Consider the following 25,201-nt stretch of genomic DNA (forward strand, 5'->3'; position numbering starts at 1 on the left):
TGCTGGGAACGAGGGAGATAAAGATGAATGGATAAGACAAGTCCCTGCCCTTTAGAAACTCATAATCTAGTGGGGGAGTGAGGCATGTAAACAGATATATCACAGCCTATGGGTGGGTTTGCTGGGCAGGACAGGAGCCTGAGGAGGAGGGGGTGGGGCCAGTGATGCCTACTGCTGGGCGCTGTGGACACAAGGAAGGCTTTGCTGAGAAGCTGCCATTTAGGCCTCCTCTGAGGACAAGTAGACGTGTATCGTGTGAAGAAAGGCAGGGAGGAGAGTAGGTGCAGTGTCCTGAACAGGTAGGGCTCAGTCGGGGCAAGGTGTGAAGGGCCACCTGGCTGGAGCCCAGGGTGTGTGATGACTGGGCCGAAGGGGACCTGGAGGGGGGGCTGGAGCTTTCTGAGGAGTGTGGGGTACCATGGGGGTAAACAAGACCACATTTTCCTTTCTGGAAGACACTCCAAGCAGCAATGTGAAGAGTGGCCAGGTGGGGGAGACTCAATCTGACAGTTCGGGGTTCTCATCCTTGAGCTGCTACTTCCTTGAGCAAATCACTCGATATTCTTGAGACTCCATGTCCTTATTTGTAAAATAGGGGGATATTCGTGATAACGCCTCCTTCATTGGGTTGTATAAGGATTAGGTAGGACATGTTCAAGACAGCATTCCTGCTGGTGGGATAAGTACAGGACATGAATGGGTTACAGTGTGTGGATGTTGGTTCCTTCAGCCTCCATGGAGACTGGGCAGGGCCTGGCAGTGCTTCTGCTTATCCTAGGTTCTCACACACTTCTTCTCTGTGGGCACCATGACATAAGTCAAGGTGGGAACTGCAGGTCTACAAAGCACTTGGCCTGGCTCTCCTACCTAGTAAGTCTCAGTAAACAAGTCTGTCTGTTGACGTCAGTCCTTGTTCATGCGACTACTACAGAGAAGAGTGGTGACAGAGAAGAGAGGCTGGACCCAGGGACGTTTCTGAGGTAGAGCTGGCAGAATCTGGTGGCCAGTTGGATGTCGGGGAGGAGGGGCACCATTGGAGAGGAGGAGGCCTTGGGATGACTGTGGGATTTAGGATGTCATAGACCAGATGGGAGGTTGTGCTAGTAATGGAAACTGGAGTGTGTGGGTTTGAGGTATGAATGTGAATTGAGGAAATAGAGACCCATCTGGTAGCCTACTTTGTTCCAGAAGTAGCAAGTTAGGGGAAGAAGGAAGACAAGGTGGCGATGTAGTCAGGGGGAATGTGAGAGACTTCAGGACGCTGTAGGCTAAGGGGACAGAGGCAGAGGATTTGACAAATCGAAGACAAAAGTAAAGAGTGCATAGCACTTTGCCCAACTTCGCTTCTTTGGATAGCGTCTGTCCCGTTGGAGAGTGACTGCCAATAACTGGCAGTTGGGCAGCTGTCCAGGCATGATTTACAGTAAGGCATTAGTTTCATGAGAGGCACTGTCTAAATTATTGCACTTCTCCAATTGCCAGGTTTCCCTGCTGACAGTGAACCAGGGGTCAAACAATTCAATCAGGTGCCACCACTTATAAATTGAAAATCAGTGGGGTGCAAAATGGATTACCATCAAAATCCATTCAGGTGCAAAACCAAATTTTAAAACCCCTAACTTTTAAAAATCATTCCTTTCCTGATTCTTCATGATGCCCTGACATTGAGTTTTAATACCCCTCAAAGAAGCAAATGTCCATGGAAATGCCTGCAGGGACTAAGAGTGTCAGGGAAGAACTCCTAATCATGCCTTCCTGTTGGAATTTGCAAACATGGTAGATTTATGAATTAATACATTGGCAATTCTATTACCTTCTCCAAGGCAGGGGTTCTCAAACTTAAGTGTATAACAGAATCACCTGGAGGGCTTATTAAAATTGAGATTGCAGTCTTGACCTCAGTGTTTCTGATTCAGTAGGTCTGGGGTCAGGCCTGGGAAATTGCATTTCTAGCAAATAATCAGAGGATGCTGATGCTGCATTCCCAGAACCATACCTTGAAAGCCTCTGATGTGAGATCTCAGAAAATTTTGATAATTTGACTAACGAAGCATGCATTGGTCAATAAAAACAAATCAGTAAAAGTCCTATTGGGCCAGTTGTTGACTTGTTGAGTGTGTTCAGGGGCTTTAATTTTGTCCAAGAAACCCAAGAAGAGACCGGTTCAAGGAGATAGGGCTTGATCTGAGTGCTTTGTGTTCACAGGTGAGGTTGGGGGATGGGATAGAGAAAAGGGAAGCGGCCCCTCTAACAAATGACATCATTAAGGTCGAAGCTTGCTCTCTGTTGGTCCAGGGGTGCAAACCAATAATGTCTTTTGATGCCTTGACTTGAAAGTTATTTTCTTAAGATTAAACAAACATGGGTACCACCTTCTTAGCAAGCCATCACCCTAAACTGTGGCCCTCTCCACCTCTGAATGATGCCAGAGATATGTTTTTCTATCTAAATTGATTGGTGTCTGATTTTAGTTCTTCTCTCTTATTCTTTTGGAGTCAAAGTTACTGCCTTGCATAAAGGGTGGGTGTCACCAGGGTCAATATAAAACCAGTCCCTTTCCCCACAGAAAAATGGATCCCGGAAACTGCCTCCAAAATGATTGCTGCCTCATTAACATTTGGTTTCCTGTCTGTCTTTGCCAGGAGAAATTGAACGATGCACATACATCAAATACCACTACTCCTCAGCCACCATCCCAAGGAACCTCACTTTCAACATCACGAAGACCATCCGCCAGGATGAGTGGCACGCCCTGCGTAAGTACACCTGTTTCCTTCTTTGACTGTGACCTTTGGAGGGCTCGGGGGTTTGAATGCCCACCAACAGCTTGGTCTGGACAGATGGATGTGCCTCCTTCCAAGGCCTGTGGACAATCTCAGCACATGGAACCAGGTCCTCAAAGTGTCCATGTCTGTGGGTCAGAATTGCCTCGGTTGGTTTTGATTGTATTGTAGATCTGAGGAGTCTGCTCCTAAAATTAAGACAAAAACAAAAACAAACAAACAAGAAAAACCAACTAGTAGTTAGACACTGATCAGTGATCTTTCATCACTGGTAAGCATTTGAGATTTCACCTACCTGACCGAACCAACTCCTGGGATTTCATTCGAGCCTGTCTCCCAGCTGCTTCAAGTATTATTGTGGCAACCTGTTATCCCTTGTGTCATCCTTTGCACAGGGTGAGATCGCTGTTGGTTTCGGGCTGCATCACATTGGGAATTTGCATTCGGGTGGGGTCACCAAAGATCTGGTCCTCTACTTACAAGTTTCTGTTTCCCTCAGAGTGAGGCTTTGGGACCCTGGTTCTCATGCAGTTGCTTAGCAAAGATCACAATGTCTGCTTCTATTGTTGGGGAATTTCTTGGTCAGAGATCCTCAGAGACTTAAATTATGATGGAAGTGTGGCTTAATGAGTAAACAGAGCTAGTTGGCTATTTTTACCCTTCTGTCCCATGGGGGATACCTGCTGTGTGTCATGAAAGCTCGCCTTCATTGCTGGCACGGTTCTTCAGTTGAACACATCCTTACTCCTTAGTAAGCCTCATGCTGCCCTTGTTTCTTGTCATATCTTTCCTGTTTCAGCTTTTGTCACATGTCTCAAGGTTAAGATTCAGTTTACATTGCTATGTGAATGAGGGCCTTTTATTGTTTCTTAATAAAAAGGATGGTAAACTTTGATGAAGGCCAAAAACATCTTTCTTCTCCTTATTGCTGTCTGGTTATCTTTTGCATGCCTGGGCCTCCCAGGTATATTTCACTTTTTGGTTTGGCTTTAATCAGACAACTATAGTTTGGAGTGGGAGAGACAAGTAGAAGTAAACAAAACAGATCAATCATTCATTGGTTTCAGGAAGAAGCTTGTGGCCAGAATGGTTGTTCCTACCTGCCACTGGCCTGAAATGATAGGGCAGGTGTCAGTGGATGGAAAGGCATTACCCAAACGGTTGTCTCTACAAGCTTTGTCATCATGAGAGGCACTAACCAGGACATGGGCCAGAGAGGTCATGTTCAAAGACTGTTCCTATGTGCTAGCCATTCAGTAAAGCACACCATATGCTATTTAATCCTAATGTGAGTTTTGCCTCAGAGGGTCTAATAATTGGGCTTATTAATTTCCTTTTTGGAGGTAGACATGTAAGGAGCCAACTTCATAAATACCTGACCATGACTGCTTATTTCTCACATTGCTTTGGTCTAGTGTAGTCAGTTATAAAAGCCTTAGAGGTTAAGAGGGATGTTCAGGATACACGATAGGCCTTGTTGAATAACCACTTAAATATAATTTAAGTCATAGGGGTCATAATGGAATATAAGGGAAGAAGTTATTGACATAACAGCTTCAATTCAAGTTCACTCAGTTCAACCAAAGTTGCTGTATGTCTTTATGTACTGTCACGTAGTGGATACTGAGGCCGCAGCTCGTATCTGGAGGTGAAGGAGGGTGGGGGAAGAGAGATACATTCACACAGCAAGTGATTATGAGGCAATGCCATAATTACTATATAGTAAAATTGTTTTGAGCAATGCAGGTAGTTTGTGAAAGTTTTCCAGCAAGGAGGATTATTTTAGTGTCAATTGCAGTCAGTTGCACAAATTCCCTTCAAGGGAAACCAGATAAAACTCTTCTGGCTGTCTATCCAGTAGACTTCTGGAATGCACATGGGTCGCTCATTGCAGTACCGCTGAAAATATGTTGCATGGCACCGGCAAAGGAGGGAGGAGGCTGATGCTAAGGTTTGTGGAATGTTCTTGAGCTTGATGTCTCCAGGGTCCTCATTCCCGAACTGTAGTGCCGATGGGTTGGCAAAAACCAGATTGCAGCTTATGCTGTGAATTGAGGTGCTCACAGATCTATTTTTAACTGATCAAAACCATCTCCGCCACTGATATTTGCAAAGGTTTTGGGCACCGAATGTTGGTGAAGTGGAGGCTGCCATTTGGTGTGAGACCCATCTGCCTCTTTCACTGAGTGGCCTAATGGGCTGTTGAGCAGGCAGAGAATATTTGCCATTCCTGACGTCGATGACAGCTATTTTTAGCTAGAGGGCAGGTGAGCATCTGTCTCATCTGAAGTTGGTGCTACATGTCATTGGCAAAGCTGGCATCCTGGGGACACACGGTATATGCCCATTCTAGTTTTCAAAGGTCAGATGGTAATGGCACATAACCCCCCTTGGAAATAAAGTAGAAACTATCAAAGATTAGCAAACTCCTAAGATCAAGCTCTGGAAATTAAAAAACACACACAAAAACTCTAATTTATTACTTGAAAGTCCTTTGCTCTTTAATTTTATTAGTGGGATCAAATACATTCATTTGACACTAAATTGGTTATTATTTTATAAGTTGACCATACTATCTTACATTCTATAGTTTTTCTTAGTAGATAATTTTTGCCAAAGTGAAGAATTTTGATTTTGTTTTCTGAAACAACTGGCAAATATTTTGGACTTTGGTTAAATTTAGGTTCTACATTTTTCATCAAGAATTTGCATTTGATCATCAACCGTTGATGAAGAAAACAATTTGCAATAGGAAAATGCACAATTTGGTTTAAAATTTATGCCAGTGGCTTTGGAACAGTCAGCCCCACCCTTGAGAGGCATAACTATTTGGCCGTGAGCTCATTCACCTTATGGTCAGGTGACGAGCATGTGAAAGGCTTCAAATCCAAGTGCAAAGAGATAATAACCATCTTGGGATGTGAAGGCCAGGACACCACGCACACATGTGAGAGTGTGTGCGTGCATGTGCATGCGCAGGTGGTGGTCTCCGTGTATGAGGTCTGAATGCTGAGTTGTCTGAGTGACGTGGTGACAAGCCTCTGGCTTTGGATTGGATGGTGATTGTTGGTGACATATTGTGTGTGCCGGTGCCGGTTTGTCCTTCCACCCTGGCCCGAGATCCCTGAGAAAAGGCAGAACTCCTGGAGTTGGGACCAGTGGCCTCAGTCCACCCTGGCCTGGCCGCCTGCCCTGGGCAGCCCACCTGCCTTCCTGCTGCCTCTCATTTGGTCCCAGTGACATGAGCATTTGTCTAGCCTCTGTGCACTCCTGACCCAGATCCTCCCGCCACCTCCGAGCTGGAGCAGGGCAGGCGAGGGGTCACCAGGCCAGTGAGGACAGGATGGTGGCTGCTGGAGATGAGCTTGTCTAATGCCACTCTCTGGGTGGGTTTTCTGGTTCAGTGTTTTGAATATGACAGAATCAGATTAGCGGTGGTCAAGGGGAAGCAGGCTGGCATTGCGGTGGCATCTTACATAGTGTTGTCTCCTCCCATAAACTTTTCATTGTGAGCTTGCAGGGCTTGTTTGGAGAATTCTGTGTCCTGTTCTACCCCCAAGAGTGCCTGAGGTCATCCGAGTGGTTTGAACTTTGCTCTCCCTGCCATGGGTGTCCCTTTGACATGTCCTTTCAGCATAGCCAGGGGCCAGGGCACTGCCCAGTGGCAGGACAAGGGGAGATGGTGGGAGGGGAGCCTGGGTGCCAGTGACCAGGACTGAGCAGCCAGGAGTGGGAGGCAGCAGGGCCTGGGAAGCTGTCACTGAGAGGTGAGTGCTTCTGAAGGAGGGGCTGGCGTGGGTGGAGCTGGGCCTGGGGATGCACCAGGAGACATAGGAAGGCTGGCCTGGGTGCCCAATGGAAGGTGTGAGAAGGGTGGCCCTTTCTCACTGCCAGATCTCCCGATCTACTTGGCAGGGACTCTGGGCAACTGCCACGGAGGTTCCCTGGGTCAGAGCCCTGAGACTCTGTGCTGTGAGCCCAGGTTTTCTCATTCTGCTTGGCATCTTCAAGATGGAGGTTTCAGCTCACAGTTGATTGCCCCTGGCAGAGGGAATCAGGAGCTGGGACTCCACTTCCCTGCAATCAGATCTTCTTATCTTTCAAGAGGCTGAGAGCCAGGAAAGCTAGAGGGGTTTTTTTTTTTTTTTTAAGCCTTCTTCTGTCAAGGCTGAGATTTCAGCTAATTAGATCGGATGGTCACAGGGCACATTTCCAGCTGGCCCCGAGGGAGAAAGAGAGATGACCTCCTCCCCCTCCTCCCTGCTCCCCACCCCTTCCTCCCGAGGGCACTCACACTACCCTAGTCGACACAAACACACACTCACACAGTGGCCCTGGAAAGCGGAATTAGGAGAAATAAGACTTAGGGGTTCAAGAGGGCGCGAGAAGGCAAGGTAAGGGCGGTGGGGAGAGAGGGAAGGAGACAGACAGACAGATGGAGGTGGAGACTGAGACTTTGGGGAGGAACAAGGACATTTCATGGACATGTGGCTGAGAGGGAGAAGAAAGCAAAATCCAGACTGTCTTGCCTGATGCAGACATGTGGCTCTCTGTCCCCGAATCTTGTGACCACTCACAGTGGGGGCCTGTTGGTTAGCTCAGTCTTGGGGACCAGCTGCATGGTGAGAAGCTCAGCCTGTCCAGCTCTCTGGTGTGTATTTTGGTGGTCAAGCCCTACCTAGTCATTCCTCACCTGGCTTCTCTCACGGCCTCTTCCACAACCCCCCTCTTTCCAGAATTAGCGCATCCTGCCGCTGAGCTCTAGTCTCCTGGAGCCATCTGTGACCCCCCTCCAGCCACCCCAGGTACTGTCCACCTTAGGGCCCTGGGCTGCTTGTTGCCTCTCCCCACTGGCACTGGCCTTCTTGCCTTAGACTTAAGTATGCTTTTTGCCCAATGGCACTAACCCTCTCCTTTCTCGATGGACTAGCCTGCATCTCCTGGACCAGCCTGCTCATCAACCCTCTGGAACTTCCTCCCATCTAGACCCCTGGCCTCCCAGCCCCAAAGTTGCCTGGACCCCTGGTCTCTCATTCTTCAGCCATCCCTGGTTATGACAAGATGAATGTGGCAGAGCACAGGGGTTGGGATGGAAAGAACATACATAATTATAACAATGAAAACCACCTCTTCGCTCCTATCAGCTATAATGCTCCTTGGGGGCTGGGAGTGGCTTGGGGTTTCCTCCTAGGAGCCCAGTCCCCATTGTTCTGGCTCCTTTGCAGGCCAGGTAACCCAGCCAGGGCTGCCTGTTGGGCCTCAGAAAAATCTGAGACCAGGACTCAGAATCCAGGCCTGAATTCCAGCGGACTCCCTCCAGCTATTTTTCTTTTTTTCTGTTTTTGGCTGATGTTATGTAAAACAGCCTAATGAGGTAAACATCCCAGACGTTGGAAGCTCAGGTCCCCTGCAGCGTCAGCCATTTTCCTTAGCCTGCAGCCGCGTCTGAGCGCAGCCAGCAAGGCCCTCACTGTGTGCAGTCTGTTGTGAGCCGCCTCTTGCTTGCAAGACGGGCAGCCATGGGGGTCATCCAGCATGAAGCCATCCCCGGAACTGAGAAAGCTTCGTAGCACAGAAATTCAACCAACAGAGCATCGCCATATGCCACTTGTTATTCTAAAGTCTTTGCCTTTTGCAAATTATCCCACATCTTTCTGTCCCAACCCACCCTTGCAGAGGATGTTGTAAACCTTTCAGGAGGCCCACAGTCTGAGCCCACAGGCTGCCCCATGCCCGTTCTCCCAGAGCCACAGAGGGGTTTTTGCAGCAAGCCAGGCAGAGAAGGCCATCCCCTAATGTAGTATTGCACCTAAACCTGCTTTTGCAGTGGGAACTCATGCCTGGACACTCCTTGCTTGTGTCAAAACTTATCTGTGCTCTGTCCCATCTGCTCAGGGGTCTGCTAGAAAACAGCTTTACTAATTTGATGAGCTTGTTTGAGCTAAGATATTAATGTCTTCTTGGACTACCTTCCCTGATAGCATTTTTATCTTTCAGGAGACCTAACTCAAAGGAATGACAGTGAGGTGATTAAAGGTTGTGTGGAGATACTTTAGCACATGCAGCTGTCCATCCTGCCTACTTAGATGGCTGGCCTGGCCAGAGGTCAGTGATAGAAAAGAAGGATTCTTAGGAGTAGGGAAGGGAGGAGGCCTGGAGTAGGGGTGGGGTGGGATAGGGTACAACCTTTTCTGTGAAAGACATCCATGTACTGAAACAAATCTGAGAACCACTGTGCGATGTAAATGCAGTCTTCAAGCCACAATTCATCGGAATGTGCGGGTCCAATTTCTGTGCTGGGAATTGGTTGGAAGTGTGGCCTAGAGGCATTCTCTCAGCTTCTGCAGACTGGAAGTTGTTCTTTTCCCGCCAAGCATACTGATGAGGACGCCACAAAGGAGAACTGGGCACAACCCCCTGGCATCCTTCCTCCATTTGCTCATTTACTCATTCAGGATTCATGGGGTGCCTATTCTGGGAGGAGCCCTGTGGTAGGTGCTGGAGGGGATATTAAAAGGTATTCTGCTTTCCAAATTGGATGATGTATTTCCAGGTGCCAACCAGGCAAGGGATCAAGCTGCTTGTTGCTTAATGTTTATTGACTACCCAGAGAGCACAGGCTCATGCTGTTGACATGCACACATCACAGGTCCCGACCTGCACACAGAAATCAGCAAGGATTCATTGCAGGGAAAATGAAAAGCAAAATAGAAGACAAAACTACCATATCACAGAGGCATGGCCTGCTTTTCACAGCGAGGGAGAAGCAGGGATGGTCTACAATCTGACTCTTCTTGTTCCTCTAGAGGGGGGGGTCTGTCCCAGCTCCAGATGCTGATTGTGGCAGGTGATTTGTCTTTCCAATAGGTAAGTCAGAGCTCATTGTCCCCACAAGCCACGCAGTGAGGGGTGGAACCAGGCCAGAAGCTGCGTGAGAGTTCCATTGGGCAGGGACAGCTCAGCAGCAGGGAATCTGGGTTGGATGAAACAGATGTCTGGGCAGCAGACACTTGTCATCCATGCCGTGGGTCAGCAGGTGCTCCTTTGGGGCCTCAGGACTGCAGGGTTCAGGAAGGAGGAGGCTTGACCAAAGGAATCTGGCATATTAGGGATTAGAATGAGAAATAGAGAACAGTGGCTATGAGAGAAACTGCGCTTTGAGGACTGGGGTACATGGGTCCGGGGTATTGTGCCCAAAACAAGGTGGGAGACCTTTTGAGTCAGAGCAGCAGTTTCAAATAGTGCTCAGGATTGGTCCTGGGCGGTGGGGGTGAGGCCACTTCTGAGGATGGTGGTAGGACCATGGGGGTGGGGTGGGGAGAGACGTCTGGGAACCAGAATGACTTAACGGAAGAAGTCATCGGTTCTCCATTCTGTCGGAAAGGTCCTGTCAGAATCTAGAACAGAGCTACTCACAGTGGCCTATGGACCAGCAGCACCAGCAGCGGCTGGGAACTTGTCAGAAATGCAGGTTCTTGGGCACAGCCCAGACCTACTAGGTCAGACTCTCTGGAGCTGGGGCCCAGGCATCTGTGTGATTCTTATCACATTAAAGTTCAAGGACTCTTGGTCTGGAGGGCGTTGGTGGTCAGAGAAGGCTCAGAGGAGGGAGCCTGGGTGGGCTTTGCATGGGAGCCGGCAGATAGAATGTCATTGTGTTTAGCACAGCCTCCCACAGGACTCCTAAGTTGTGTCGTTGTGAAACTGGACACAGTGGGTCCGAGGCTGCCTGTCACTACTTGAGCCAAGTTAAGCAGAGACAGGGTTGAATCATATATGAGTGTTTATTTCAATAATGCCGCATGTTGGGAGAGCAGCAGGTCATCCTATAAATTCTGCTCTCCACCTCCCCCACCCCCCCTTGCCAGTTGCTGATTATATACACATGAGGGAGAAGATAGCTTTGTGCAACTGCAAGTGTAACAGGGAAAGGGGAGGGGAGGGTCTGCAGTCCCGCCTTCAGGAGCTCAAAGTCTGATAACAAGGTGGCTAATCTTCCATGATGTTACAAATAGCTCAGCTTGTTCCTGGGACTGGAGAATGGTCAGCGTTCCTGAGAAAAACTCCTGGAGGGGGTCAGGGTCTGGGCATAGCAACCAAATCAAAGCGTGTCCTGTCCTTAGTCTGTTCTCAAAATGTATTTCTTTTCTGAGTAATGGACACATCGAGGCATCTTATCTTTTTACAGCCTTGTTTCATCCTCCAGTTTCCCAGGGCCTGTAAGAAAACTGCTTAACTCTGGTTAGTAAGGTGAATAATTATTAAGCAACCATAGGTTTATTCTTGTTATGTGCCCTTCCCCACTATCAATTGGTCTGTTTCTATTTGGTTATAGTGGTCATTTACTTTTCTTCCACATTTCTTTTTGTTAATTGGGAAAAACAGCATGGAAGAGCAAAGATGTATTTCCTTTTGTTATTTTACATTTTATGTGTTATCTATGACCATCCTCCTAAGTCCTCCTAATATCGAGTCTCCAATCTCCATCTCATGTTTCTAACATCCTCCTCATTCAGAAATAGCTTCAAGTTCCATAAGCCATGGGGCATTGGATAGAGTCCCAGCTCTGTCACTCTCTAGGTGTATGGCCCTGGGCAAACTGAGTGTTTTGAACCCAGTAAACTCATCGCTAAAATGGAGGTAAATAATACCTGTGTTGAGAGTTATTATAAAATTTAAATCAAATAAAATGATTCATGCAAAATCAGTTGGTGACTCTGTAAGGTCTGTACCAAGCAGTAGTAGGTGCTATTGCTGTTGGGACATGGAGCTGTGCCAGACACCGAGGTCCCCGTGGGAGCTGGAGGAAAGGCTCTGAAGTGACACGTCATGGACTCGGGGGCTTTCCTATCTGACTCTGCAAGGCCTGTGTGGGCGAGTTTGCCTTGTGCGTGGCTGTACGTGTTGGTGGGCCTGTTGTGGGTTTGCTGTCTGCACAGGTGTGTGTGTGATGGGAGCTCCCATCAGGTGTTTATGGTGTGGGAGTAGAAAGTGTCTGAGTATTATTTGCTGAACGACAACAGTGTGGCATATTGTGGAAGGAGTCTCGGAACAGAAAATCATCGGTGTTTGGGATCCTTGGTGGGTTAGCGGCGGCCCTCTCCTTTATCAGTTGCGTCCAATAATAGTGCAGTATAGACAATAACATGGGCTCTAAAAGAAGATTTATACACCCAGTATCTAAACAGTAACATTTTCAGAGCTTTGAACATAAACACACTCTGAGTACATTTGTATGGAAATTGTTGAGGGGAGTATGGAAACGACTGTGTCCTTCTCCTAACTGCTGTAGCCCAGCCCTGCCTTACAGGAAGGCTGTGATTTCCAAAATGTACTATGATCAGATCCCTTCTCCTGTTTCCGAAATGAAAACACATATCCCCAAAGAGGATACTGTGAGAGTGTCCGGGGACTAGGGAATATGGAGGGTCCAGGAAGAACATGGGAGATGCTGTTTAGGACAAGGGGGAGGCAGTGGAGGTGATATTCCCATTCTCAGGAAAGGAGTGCTCCTTATTTCCACCTCAGTGCTCATGGGGATGCTGGCTGAGGTGCTGGATTCTGCCATTCTGTGTTTCAGCTACGAAGGACCAAGAGTTGCAGGGAGATAGGTTGGCCTTGAAGCTTGGGAGCCATCAGTTGGCTCAGAGGGGGCTGCAGTGCAGCCTGGCCTGAGTCCCCTAGGAAATGCTCCATAGCTGTGACCATGGGGAAAAGATGGAACTTAGTCCTGACAAGGGAGGTATTCCAGGGAAGTAGACTCTGAAGTGCCAAGTCCATGGAGTGGGCAGAAGGCAAGAGCCAGACCCAAAGTGCAGGTAAGGTGGAGTGAGTAGGGTCACCTGGAGAGACCACAGAACACTGCTAAGGCCATTGACTCTGCCACTGCTCAAGTTATGAGGACTCGCAGTGTTGGCTGCTGAGAGGAATGCCAGATTTCTCTGTTCATGACTAAGCAGAAAGGCTGTATGAGTTGCTTAGATTTAAGGACATTCTATTGGGTACTGTTTGAGTGATGGAGTTACTGGGTTGAGCACATGGGGCACATGGTAAGGGCCTTTTGAGATGATTCTTGGGGCTGATGTTCTCTACCATCTGCACCTTCGTTATCTTTCCCTGAGAGCTGACTCTGGCTTGAGCTTGGAAGTCATTGTGGGCTAAGAGGCCTGCATGGTGCTGGGTCATAAAGTACTTCTCCATGGAGTTGAGCCTTGCTCATGCAGAACTGGAATTCACTGTGTGGGGGTGAGAGGTAGAACCAAGCCTTATCAATAATAGCATTATTTATCTTGCTTCACATTCCACGCTTCTCTATCTCAGGAACCTTTCCTGGAAGGTTGGTATAGGATACAGTGCAAACATTCTTAGAGTCTTTACAATTCAACATTCCAGCCAGCACCATCCAATAGAACTTTCTGTAATGATGGAAATGATCTATAAATCTGCATTTCCCAATATTATAGCCATGAGCAACATATGACTATTGAGCTTTTAAAAAAAGATATTTATTTTTAGTGATTTCAGAGAAGAAGGGAGAGGGAAAGAGCTAGAAACATCAGTGATTAGAATAATTGATCAGCCGCCTCCTGCATGTCCCCTACTTGGGGATCGAGCCCACAGTCCTGGGGAGGTGCCCTGACCTGGAATTGAACTGTGACCTCAGGAGTCGATGCTCACTCACTATGGCACACTGGCTGGGTGACTACTGAACTTTAGAAATATCACTAGATTGAATGCCTAATACAGTTTAAATCATTGCAGGTAGCCAGTGGCTATCATATTGGGCAGGGCAGTTCTGAACAAATACTCCTCAAATTTTTTTTTTATATATAGATTTTATTTCCAAATCACAAACTGTCGATTATGAACATTTATACATTGAAAACAAAACCAGATACGTTATCTATGTGCTCCAGCCATTTAGAGTCTCGTCATTACCTGTGCCTACTGTGGGCCAGGCTGCCGCAGGTCCAGTTCCTTGGGGAGTCAACTCTGAGATAGAATTGAGCAGGAGGAGGTTTATGGAGTGCCCTTAGAATTCACACCTGTGGAAAGGAAGGACAGAAGCAGGTTAGACAGGGGAAGCCAAGCTCTGATGCTGGCCTGCAACACCCCCTGGAGTGCTCTGGTCCCACGTGGCCCACCAGAGGTTCCCGATTGGCCCAGACAGCCAGGGCTCACCCTCCCACACTAACTACTTCTTAGATGTGGGCCATCAGAAGAGGGGTGCCTGGTGTCTGAGCCATCCCAGTAGGGGCTGACCCTGAAGGCTGACAGCCCTCCCAGAACTAGGGCATCAAGTCCTTCCATGAAGGGGTCTGGGCAGTGCCAGTGCCCACCAGGCAGGCATTTGACTGAGTGACACTTTGAGGTGGCCAGTGAGGTGACTAAGACTCAGACCTTAAGACCTCACCCAAAGCTACAGCCAGTAAGAGACAGAGGTGAAACTAGAACCCAAGCCTTTGTGACAGCAATGTTCATGCTCTTTCCTCACCCCAAGGAGCCCCACCTATACCTTACGACAGTGGTCGCCAACCTTTCGGACCTCACGGACCACCGGTTGGTGACTGCTGTCTTATGAGACAGTCCTATTCACTCTTTTCTCCCCTCTCTGTCTATTTCCCCAAATATGCTATATTTTCATTACCCCAAAGAATGGCCCCTTCATTCTCCACCCCTCCCCACCACCAGCCTCTCACTCTCCACCCATTATCTCAAGTAAATGAAGACCCCCCCCCCCCCCTTAAGAGCAACTGGGCTAGCTACCCACCTCCATCCAAGAGCTCTGCTATTCAAAAGAAATGAGAGAAAGCTATTTATTTTCCTCTTCCCTGTTTTTCTTTTTCATTTAATTACTGGTATCACAACAGGATTTTTTTTCTCTATTGCTTTTCATTGCAAATGTGTAGTATTTTGTCCACATTATGAGTTAAATAGGCTTTTGTGGAGTAGCCTAGAAACCCAATCACCATTTATAACAGACACAGCTTCTCTGGAAATGGGTTCTGAATTCTAAAGAACTGACTTACAAATGAGGTTTTAGAATGAAATTCATTTCAAAGCTGGAGACTGTCTTTCAACTTTTAGGCAAGTTTGCCTCTGAATGTTCTCGCTGCATCCCCTCTTCCTACATCTGTTGTTCTTCAGCTGGATCCCCTGAATCAGGCATCCTCAGCGGGGTGAAAGCTTAGACTCCCCCATCCCTTATTCTCAGCCCATAACCAGCTGCTGGTACAAAATTAATTAATGCCCCATGATGTGTGCTGTGTATGTTTATCTGAAATTCAGAAACCCAACCAAGAGACTTCAAGCATCCTTGGTGCGAGTTATCATTCTGTCTCAGGCCCCACCTCTCAATTCACATTGGCAAAATGAGACTAATTATGTAACATTTCCCAAGGCTCTCTGCTTGGGCACCTGGCACCAAATTAGAAATGAGCAGTCAGAAGTGTGTGTATGTGTGTGTGTGTGTGTGTGTGTGTGACCTTCTGAGGCTGAGAGGCTGGGTGCGGGGTGACACCGCACGGGACCTACGTCAGCAATCGTTTTCCACACTCCATTCCACCAGCTCACTCCTGGAGCTTCTAGATGTTGCACAGTTGCCAGGGAAACAAGGAAAAGGAATTGTAGGAAAGCTGCCTCCTCCCCAAGCTCCTGGGCACATCCTCCTGGGGGGTGTGGGTGAAGGAGAAGGAAGGGAAGGATCCTTGAGGCTGTGAGTCGGGGAGAAATGTGACACTGAGCCAGAATTCCTCTCCCTTCCCCCCTCCTCCCTTCCTTCAGTCTGGCTTTGTCTGAGTGTCACATCATCTCTCTATTCTGCTGCCCCCCCTCTATCCTCCCCTACACCCCCCCCCTCCCTCCATGTTGTGGTTGCCGTGGGGCCTACCTCAAAGGATCTTCTCATTTCCTGGAAGTAAAAATGACTTCTCCACACCTCCACTCTCAAAAAGAGCAGGGACCTCTGGTTTATGGTTAAGGTTTGAAATCCAGCTGTTCAGCTTGGCAGAGCGACAGTAATGTGCAACTAAAAAAATGACTAAGTTGGCTCCATTTTCTCATTAAATTGAAGGAGAAGGGCTGGGATCCTGGTTTGCAGTTCTTTGGCGCTCTGGGTAACAAGGAGATGTCTTTGGTGTTCTTGGACTGACCTGGCAGGATCTTCATTCCCGGTGTTGACTGAGGGCCTGCATGTGCACAGCATCTGAACGAGGCTGGAGGAGAGGCCTTCAGAGCACACAGAGCAGAGACATCAGCTGGAGGCTGCAGGGGCCAGCGCTATAGGATGTGAGCAAACAGCATGTTATTAGCAGCGTCCAAAGAAGGAAGAGACTGTGTCAGCCCAGGCTATCGGGGCAGGAATAGTGGCCTATGAAATGGGCCTAAAGGACTTCATTTATTCAAGTTATTGAGTTCCTACCATTTACCAGGAACTATTGTAGGGACTAGATGAAGGAGGCAGCAATTCGTTCCCTCATGGAGCTTGCATTCTGGTATAATGATAGTTACCACCTATTGAATGCTTAACTTGGGCCAGCACTGCACTATATCCTGAGGTGCATCATTTCACTTACACCCCACTGTCCTACGAGGAGCATACTATTATTATATCTCTCTCACTGATGAGGAAACTGAGGCTTAGAGTTTAGATAACTCACCATGGAGCCACATTGTGTGAGCCTTATGGCTTTATGATACCTTAGGAAATTCACCTGCCAGCCATGCATGGGATGGATGGAGCTAGGCGGAGTCTGGACTCTGAGGAGCCCTCTGTGATATTCCAGGCCTGAGGTCGGTGGCTGGGCCTGGACTCTCAGCCGTGGATACGTGAGACTTGAGAAAACCTGGAGCTGAGGCCACCTGCTAAGTGGGTGTGCTTTGGGGGAGGACTGGTTTCTGGAGTGAGTGGACAAGGTCTGAAGGAGCTAATGCTAACGCACTCCCTAGGGAGCGTGGGGCTGTCCTGAGGCCCATCAATACTAACTGTGGGCATGACATGTGGGAAAGTACGCTTTCCTTAAAGTGTGGGGAAGAATGACTATATTTTGTTGAATTTATATACATTTTTCTTTCCGTACATAGAAATAAGGTATATTCATTACATTCAAGTGCTAATTCAATTCAGCATCTAATGAATGCCTGAATCATATATCTCCTTGGCCTTCAAGTCTCAAGGCTAACAACTATTTTCATTCTGTTATTAAACAAGACCACTTTGATCATGCCATTAATCTGTGAAAATTAGTTTTCAAATGTATGCTACACTTAAATAAATTTAAACATACCAGGCTCTTCAAAATTTTCCCGAGGATAAAATTGTCAATTGCAACACAATTCGCAAATTCACTAATTACTCTTGAACTCAGATTTAAGAAGATAGTAGATTTTCTTCTCTCTTTGGATATTTAAACTGGATTCTCACCTGGGGATCATGACGGGGTGGGAAATCAATGAGAGAGTAGCTATCACTTACTCTCAGAAGAGGGGTTCTTCGGCCTTACCCGGCTGGAGCTGTGAATAATTCAACGTGATCCCAGGCTCCCTTTTCCTTTCTTGAGGTTGAGCGTATTAAAATTGCATGGCCAAAGGACACATGGGAGGAAATGGTTGGTGCCTCCACATCAGCTGTCAGAACCTCCAACACAGTCTCATAACACCCTCAGCTCTCGTTCTGGGGACACTGAGCTGCCATCAGCTGGGAATGGCCAATGGGTGAATGAAGTGTCTCCCCTACGTGTGGTAGTTTTCCTCCATTTCTTCGCAGCTATGGACATGGAAAGCTGTCTTAATGCTCATTATTGATCATCTTAGTCATCATTGTCTGCCTGATCATTAAGTATTTATAGTTTACTGTGCACAGGGTAAGTGCTGAACAGACGGGGCACCGTTTTAGAAGCTTTCCAAGACAATCTAATTCATCTCCTTCAGTGACTGGAATCTCCAGAGAATGCATCTAAACTAAAGAGTCAATTGATTATAGTCAGTACTATGTTGTGTTTTGTGTGTGTGTGAGGGTGTAGTGGGGGAGGTTGATTACACTGCTGAGGGTTTTAAAAAATAATTTTTGAAAAATGCTCTGGTTCTTTTGAAACATTTTTTTCATGGGTCACTGTATAAAGTTTCTAAGACCAGCTTGGATTCAACGTGGAAGCAGAAAATGGTGGGAACCAAATGAGATTTAAAACCCCACGGACCCAGGTCAAGCCTATTTGAGTTGTCAGGGAGACTGAAGCCCAACATTAACTCGGGCTAATCTGAAAGGAGGGAGGAAATCTGAGACAGGCATTGTCACCAGGTGCCATTCTAGACAGCAAGCATTTGACTCCTGAATGTGGGCAAATCCTTTAAGTCTATGGTAGTAATTCTTCTATCTAAACACCCAGCCCATTCCCAGTTCCTTTTTCTTCCTCATCAGATTAAGATTTTATCCTCCTCCTAGTTTTTTTTTATCAGTTAATTTCATTTCTTCTGATTATCAAATTAAAATGTTACTATAGAAAATTTTGACAGAAAAGTATAAAAGAACAGAGAAACATCTTCTAAAATTTCACCACCAAGAGACAAATTACTGCTGTGCCTTATATCTTTTTGCATTTCTATCGATGGTATATAAATCATACTTTATATATAATGTTGTGTCCCATACTTTATTTATAATTATAAGCATTTCCTCTTGTCATCAAAACTCTTAATAAACATAATTTTAATGGTATAATATTTACCATGCAGATATACATAATTTACTTAATCTTTCTTCTAATGTTAACCGTTTATGTTGTGCTAGTTTGACATTGTTATGATAATGTTGTAATGATAATCCTTGTGCATAAATCTTGACCATAGTTTTGATGATTTAATAAATTCCTAGAATGGGGTCATTAGTTCAAAAGACACATACTTTTTAAAAGTTCTTGGTATATAATGAAAAATTGTGTTCCTGTAAGGTTGAGCCAGTTTATCTACATTGAAAATTCTTTTTTTCACTCAGGTAGGAGAAAGGTTGAATTTGAAGAAATGGTTATTAGCCATTGTATTTCTCCCTTTTCACATTCTTGCTTCATTTGCTTTGCCTTTACTTTCTAATTACCTTACTTTTCCCCATCTCAAATAAATTAATCCATCTTCAGAATGTGTGCCTCTTGGCCAGTTCTCCTGTCTTGCCTCCCTTCCCTGTTCCCCCTATTTAATCATTTGTTTCCTTTTTTTTTATGGTCCCTCTCAGGGCTAAAGAGGTTGACAACTCTTGGATTAGAGGCACCAAGCCCTAATCGGTGTTCAGAAAAATGAAGCTCAGTGGCTACTTAAAGGGGTTCAGGAGCATTTGGGATTTTATGGCTCTTGGAGTGGTTAATACTTCGGGAAACTCCAAGAGGAATGAGACATTGTCCTGTTTGCATCTGTGTCTCTAGCGCCTAGAACGGAGCTGGCCCACCAGTGAAGGCAGGGTGCCTGATACATCTCTGATGAATGAACAGACAAAGCCTCTCCTAGGTTCCAGATTCTTCTCAGGGATTGGCTCTCCTGACTCACTGCTCTATCACTGAGCTCAAGGAAGAACAACAGGGCTGCCAAGAAAATTTGAAATTAATTTGCATTTTGCGATTTGTACAAAAATGTAATTAGATTTCTTCTCCAGAGGTAATCCATTAATGCAATCGATGATTGTAGTTACTCAGTATGTAACCTTAAAAAATTGCTGATGTTTCATAAAAACAAACACTTGCTTAGTAAAATAATTCTGCACCCAGTACCAGCCATTTCTCTGTGTTGTTTTTTTTTTGTGTGTGTGTGTGTTTTTTGTTTGTAGGAGACACTGTGTCCCTTCTGCAGCATCCCTGGTTAGAGATAGAAGGCAGGACTGCTGCCCGGAGGTCGAAGGGCCCTCTCAGTGGCCACACCTGCAGGGCGGAGAGCTGGTGCTCTCGGTGGGCAGCAGAGTGACTGTGCTCTCACCATCAGGCAGTTCTCCCACAGCTGGCCAGGCGGTGCTTCAGACAGTCAGCCACATGATCTAGTCAGCATTGCTTTTCCCATGCAACTTAACTCTTAGTTGAAAGAAAAGTGTAGGAATTAAGTACTAATTAACTCATGGAAAGTTAGGGGATCAACTTCCGTCTTCCTCCTCCTATAACTTCCATTTTTTTTCTCCTGCCTGAAAGCTTTCCCTAATTCAGTGTTATTTATGGGTCTCCAGCCGACCTACCTTTAACAGCAGGCAGTCCTGTGCCCATCAGGGCCCCTGCTCCAAGGCCCTTGGAGACCCAGAGGTCAGGCTGCCAGCCGGGGAGCAAGAGGCTGGTAATGGAGACATCACCACCTGGTTGAGAAAAGCTAGAGATCATCAGAGCACTACTGGGAGCCGCTCTCTCAGTCACCAGTGGGGGGAATAGATGATGGCAGTTCCATTAGCTGGAAAGTTTTGTAACTCGGAGCAGATGGAGGGAGAGTGTATTGATTGGCATGTGGTAATCTTGGAGGATTCTTATCAATTCTGAGATTCAGAATCAATCTCCCATCCTCCTCGTTCCAAGGGGGTTTGGTGCCACTCCTGTCTATGTCACTGTCAGCACACCTTATTTTGTATGAACATTTTTATTTTGCTGCAGTGTTGTCCACCCCAGGGCAAAGGACATGTCTCATTCACCTTTCAATCCCAGTGTTGGTCTGATATCTGGCAAATAGTAGGCATGAAAACCATTGCTTTAATTAAAAGAAGTGAAAGAGTGTGAGATTGGAGGTGCTGGGTGCAGGTTAGCTTGAAGCATGATGGATCTGGCTCTGAGAATTGAAGGTAGAATTTATTGCTCTCAGTGGGGCGAGCTTTGTTCTGAGGAAGAATTTTCTCCCTTTTCTATATTAACCCTGGAAACCTTTCTCCAAGTACGAATCCTCCATAGCCCTCCCTCTGTTTTGGGCTGGTCCTTCTCAGGGTTCCTATGCATCTCAGCACAGATGGTGTTGAGAGCTAGATTGGGGGTGTTAGAACGTTCATGTTGCATTGGGGTGTGTGTTCTGTCAGGGAAGAGTCTTGTCATGCAGATACTTCTGGGAGCTCAGTGTTTGGAAAGCCTGGGTCCCTGACTTGAGGTTGTGCGAGTCAAAAGGATGTTGAGAGTTGTATGTATGCCTGTGAATGCTCCACCAAAAAGTACTTCTCCCCTTTGAAAAGTCACCTGGTTCAGGTTCTCTACCTTCATTGTCGCTGTCACATGAAATATTCCCCAGGGCAGAGATTCCAAATTGTGGTCCCAGGGACACCAGCACCAGAATCACCTGAGTGGGCTTGCCAAACTGCGGATTCTTGCTCTGCCAGTTCAAACTCTGAAGATATAACTGCATGCTTGCTAAAGTTGGGTTGCTCCTGCCCTAGAGCTGGGGAGTTGGTCTGCCTAGGAGCAGTGGCCCTAAAAGATGTCTGGTCTAGAGGGCACCCTTTCATAGCCTGCCCACCTTTTGTTGGTCCATGTTATACAGAAAGCCTGTGACACGCGTTGTTGAGGTTAAAATGTGAATATGGTGCTGCCTCTGTCCTCCTTTCTTAAAATGTAAGGTCTATGATCATACATAATTCACTTCAACAAAGGGCACCCTGGGGCAAATGAAATGCCATAGAGAGTGGGGAGGAGGTGAGGTTATCTTACTGAGGGTAGGATAATCTGGTGAGACTTTTGTGGAAGGGAGGACTCAAAGAGGACCTGGAAGAGCAGATAAGACTTCCCAGGCAGATGAGGGAAACAATGTTTGCTAGACTGATGGAGCAGCTGGAGCAGAATCCTAGAGAGGAAGAGGGGGGTGGGAGGCCTGAGCACGTGGCTACAGTGGAGAATGCCCGAGGCTTTGTGATGGGGGAAGAGATTGAAGTAGGGGTGAAACTTGGGTACATCAAGGCTCTCTTCTCTTTGTCCAGGGTCACCTTGAAACAGGTTTCAGCAGGATCAGCTGCGATCACATCCTCTAGGTATAACACCTGGTCCAGGGGTTCGCATGACCCACACTTAGTTGATAAAATCCTTATTCCTTTTGTGTCATCGCACACCCCAGGCCCTCAAAGTTGTCTGTGCCATCTGCACTCTGTTTTGTGGGGCAGAGCCATGCCTGGGTGAGAGAGCAGAGAACAGACAGAGAAGAGAAACAGTGTGGTCGTTTCTGCATTGTCTATGCGGCTGGGACAGCCGTGGGAGGTGAATGATCCAGAACGCTGGGTGATACCAAAGGCATTTATATTTGGCTTTGAATTGCACGGCGTGATTGCTGGCAGCTTTCCCTTCCTAATTAGGCCAACATTCAAATGAGCTGACACTCCCCGAGCACATACCACCAAATTCCAAGGGCATGTAAAAGAAATCTCATCCATTTTTATTTTGATATTAAGGATTTCCATTAACACTAGTTAGAATGTTCTGCAATACCAGCACGAAGAGATCCCCATCATAATGGTTTCCATGGCAAATGGCCTCCCGGTTGCACATCTTCATTTGTGATTGATTTTTCATGAAGCTGGGAATAGCCTCTACCAAATTCAGAATTGCCCAATAAAGGCTTCTGATTTATTGTGGTAAGGAACATGTTGCTACATTAATAATAGTTTCCTGGTGGGTGTAGAACGCTTGCAGAAGAATGATTTCTGTGCTGTGCCGCAGTATATACAGAAGGCTGGGAAAAGTCATTCACAGGTCTACTTCCCTTTCTGAACTTTAGTTTCCAGTAAAGAACAGTCACATGTAAATTATGGAATATACTCTAAGCCCATATGTAGACAGAATAGAATTTATAACCATCAATAAAAGCATCCATCTTTAACTTATGAATCTCATCATGGAATTTTATAGCTAGAAGTGATGTGTGAGATCATCTAATCAAGCTTTTATAATTTTAGTGATGAGGCTGAGAGAAAGTTAAGGATCTTGAGGAAGTTGTACTAAACGTGTGTTTGTAGGACACAGGTTAGCTGAGGATAAAATAAAATGGATTGGTTATCAAAACCAAACCAAACCCCACACTCTCTGAGGATCATGCTAGGTGGATGATGTGTAACTCAGTGACCATACTTCCCAGAATCTGTGATGGAGACAGGTACTCCTACTCATTCCTTAACAAGTAGTATTCACTGACCCCTAAAAAATTGCCAGGCCCCTTTGAGGTGCTTTCTCCCATGGACACTCCGTGCTTTTCTGCTGGCTTCAGGCCTGTAATGGACCCCACTCAGCTTTCCAGGTCCTAGTAGGTGATGCTCCCTAAGTTCGCCTGCTGATTGGTTTTCTAATGAGAGCAAGCAGAAGGGCATGAGAGGGAGTTTTTCTCTGTTCAGTCACCAGCAAGAGTGGAACTGGATGAGAGCGAAAGAAACACCAGAGCTGTGGGGAGGTTCTCTGAATCCCATTTCTCTGGGATGTAAACCAAGCAAACACCCAATCCCAGAGGTCCCTGTGCGGGTTGGAAGGACAGGAGGACGGGAGCTCTCATCTCAGGAAGAGTGTGTAGTGCGGGGGAGAGGAAATGGAAAGGTTCCCTGGCATCTCTGGCTAACCCACTTCCAAATTTGAGACGTTGCAGAGGATCGGGGAAGGGGAGCAGGCAAAAGGAAAGGTGGGAGAGAGTGGTGTGGAGTGTGTGGTGGTGGTGGGTTATCACATCCCCAGGGAGGAGTCACAAAAGTCCTGAGCATTGCTTCTTTCTTCCCTTTGCACAGAAACAAAACCCTGGTGGGCAGGCAGGCGCTGGGGCATCGTGTTGGTGCCCTGAGCATATGCTGGAAGAAAGTAACAACAGAGCCAAGCCAACTGCCTGCAGCCCACATCCCCAACATATATAAGACCATTCGAAAGGGACTGTCTTTGTCCCTGCTCTGCTGGCTTCAGGCCTGTCATGGACCTCACTCAGCCTTCCAGGTCCTCATGTGAGGAGCCAGGATAAAGTCATCCAGAGATAGGGAAGGCGGGGAAAGAAACTGGTTAGAAATGCCTCAAGAATGGGAGTAGCAATGGGAAAACTATTAGAGTAGATAAAATAGGTAAATATTTATCTGATGCCTTGATGCGGGAAAGATAGATAAACACGAAAGAAACGACTGATAGGTTTGTCTACATCCAAATGAAAAACTGTGCCCACCACAGATTAATAAAAAATTAAATGGCAAAGAAACTGGGAAGATGCTTGCAATGAGCATGATAAATAAAAAGGAACTTTCTTGATATCAGGGGGCGTGCTGATAGGCTCAGAGCCCAATGAATAAATGCATGAAGGATGTGAACAGATTACATAAGGGAATGTTGCATTTCTGATAAACATGGAAAGGTTCAATTTCATCAAGTAATCTGAGATGCAGATTCATATGATAATAACATATCTTTTTTTTTCTAACAAAATTGGAGAATGCTCATTCATCGTTGGTGTGTTGGTGGAAGATTAAACCGATATAGGCTTACTTGAAATAAATTTGGTCTTATTTATCAAAAATCTTAGCATATTCATACCCTTAGAATAAGTAATTTCATTGAAGGGCCTTTATCCTAAGGAAACAATCTGAAATATGCAGACATTTTTCTATTCAAATTACTCACTAAAAACTGGTAATGATCTTAATGCTCAAAAGTGGGGGTCAGAGTTTAGATAAATTCTGGTTCAGTCATATGTAGAGGATACTGTAACCATTAAATGGGATGTTTGTGCAGAATTTTTGAAGACATGAAGCTATGTTTGCATATTGATTGGTAACTGAGAAAAGCAGAATGTAAAATATGTAGATGTTCTTTCCAATTAGAATGTTATAAGGAAATACATACATGTGTGCAAAGGAAAGGGCTATGCAAAAATAAACCAAAATGGTAAGCATGGTGTTGGTCTCCAGCTGGTGGGATTAGGAATGATTATTTTTGAGTTTCTTTTTCTTGGATTGACACCTAAAAGTGTGTATGATTCATTGAAGTAAAATTCCAATGGCTACAAACCACATACTTTGTTTGGAAAGGAAGGACAAGAGGAGGTAACGAGCTCAGTGAGAGCAGAGCAGGGGGTGGGATGATGTCGGTGGAGGCATGCGCAGCTCCAGCTCGGGAGCTGAGTTAGCAAGGTGTGTTGCTGTCCCCAGGGTCGGAGCCCAGGGAGTGGGGTGGCTTGTAAATGGAGGTAAGTCCTAACCTTAAGCCCAGGAAAAGATCTCAGTTCGAATTGGAAAGGCCATACTTCTCTATGGAGGCTAAGGAAGCAACTCAGTGGTGGTCAGTGTTATAACCTGCAGGGTTTGGGGAAAAGGCCACCAGGGGCCCCTGGAAGACTGTCTCGAGTTCTCACCTGGTCTGACTTAAGGTGGTGCAGTAAAAGGCCATACTTGTGATGTACTTAAGTGTGTGAAACCTGCACCCCAAGATTCTCTGTGCTGCAGAAAAAGATACCCATGCTGTTGAACTAAAGTATCAGGT

The 25,201-nt window shown here is 46.4% G+C and overlaps 1 protein-coding gene across 1 annotated transcript in view; it reads left to right on the forward strand.

The window, feature by feature from the left end:
- TMEM178B (transmembrane protein 178B) overlaps positions 1-25,201 on the forward strand; it is a 373,172-nt gene that overhangs the window by 126,889 nt on the left and 221,082 nt on the right. Inside the window, exon 2 of the mRNA XM_080665985.1 lies at positions 2,643-2,756. Coding sequence (XP_080522111.1) covers positions 2,643-2,756 — 114 coding nt within the window. The remainder of the gene's footprint in view (positions 1-2,642; positions 2,757-25,201) is intronic.

The sequence above is a fragment of the Plecotus auritus genome (assembly GCF_963455305.1).
Source record: "Plecotus auritus genome assembly, chromosome: 4".
Taxonomy (NCBI): Eukaryota; Metazoa; Chordata; class Mammalia; order Chiroptera; family Vespertilionidae; genus Plecotus; species Plecotus auritus.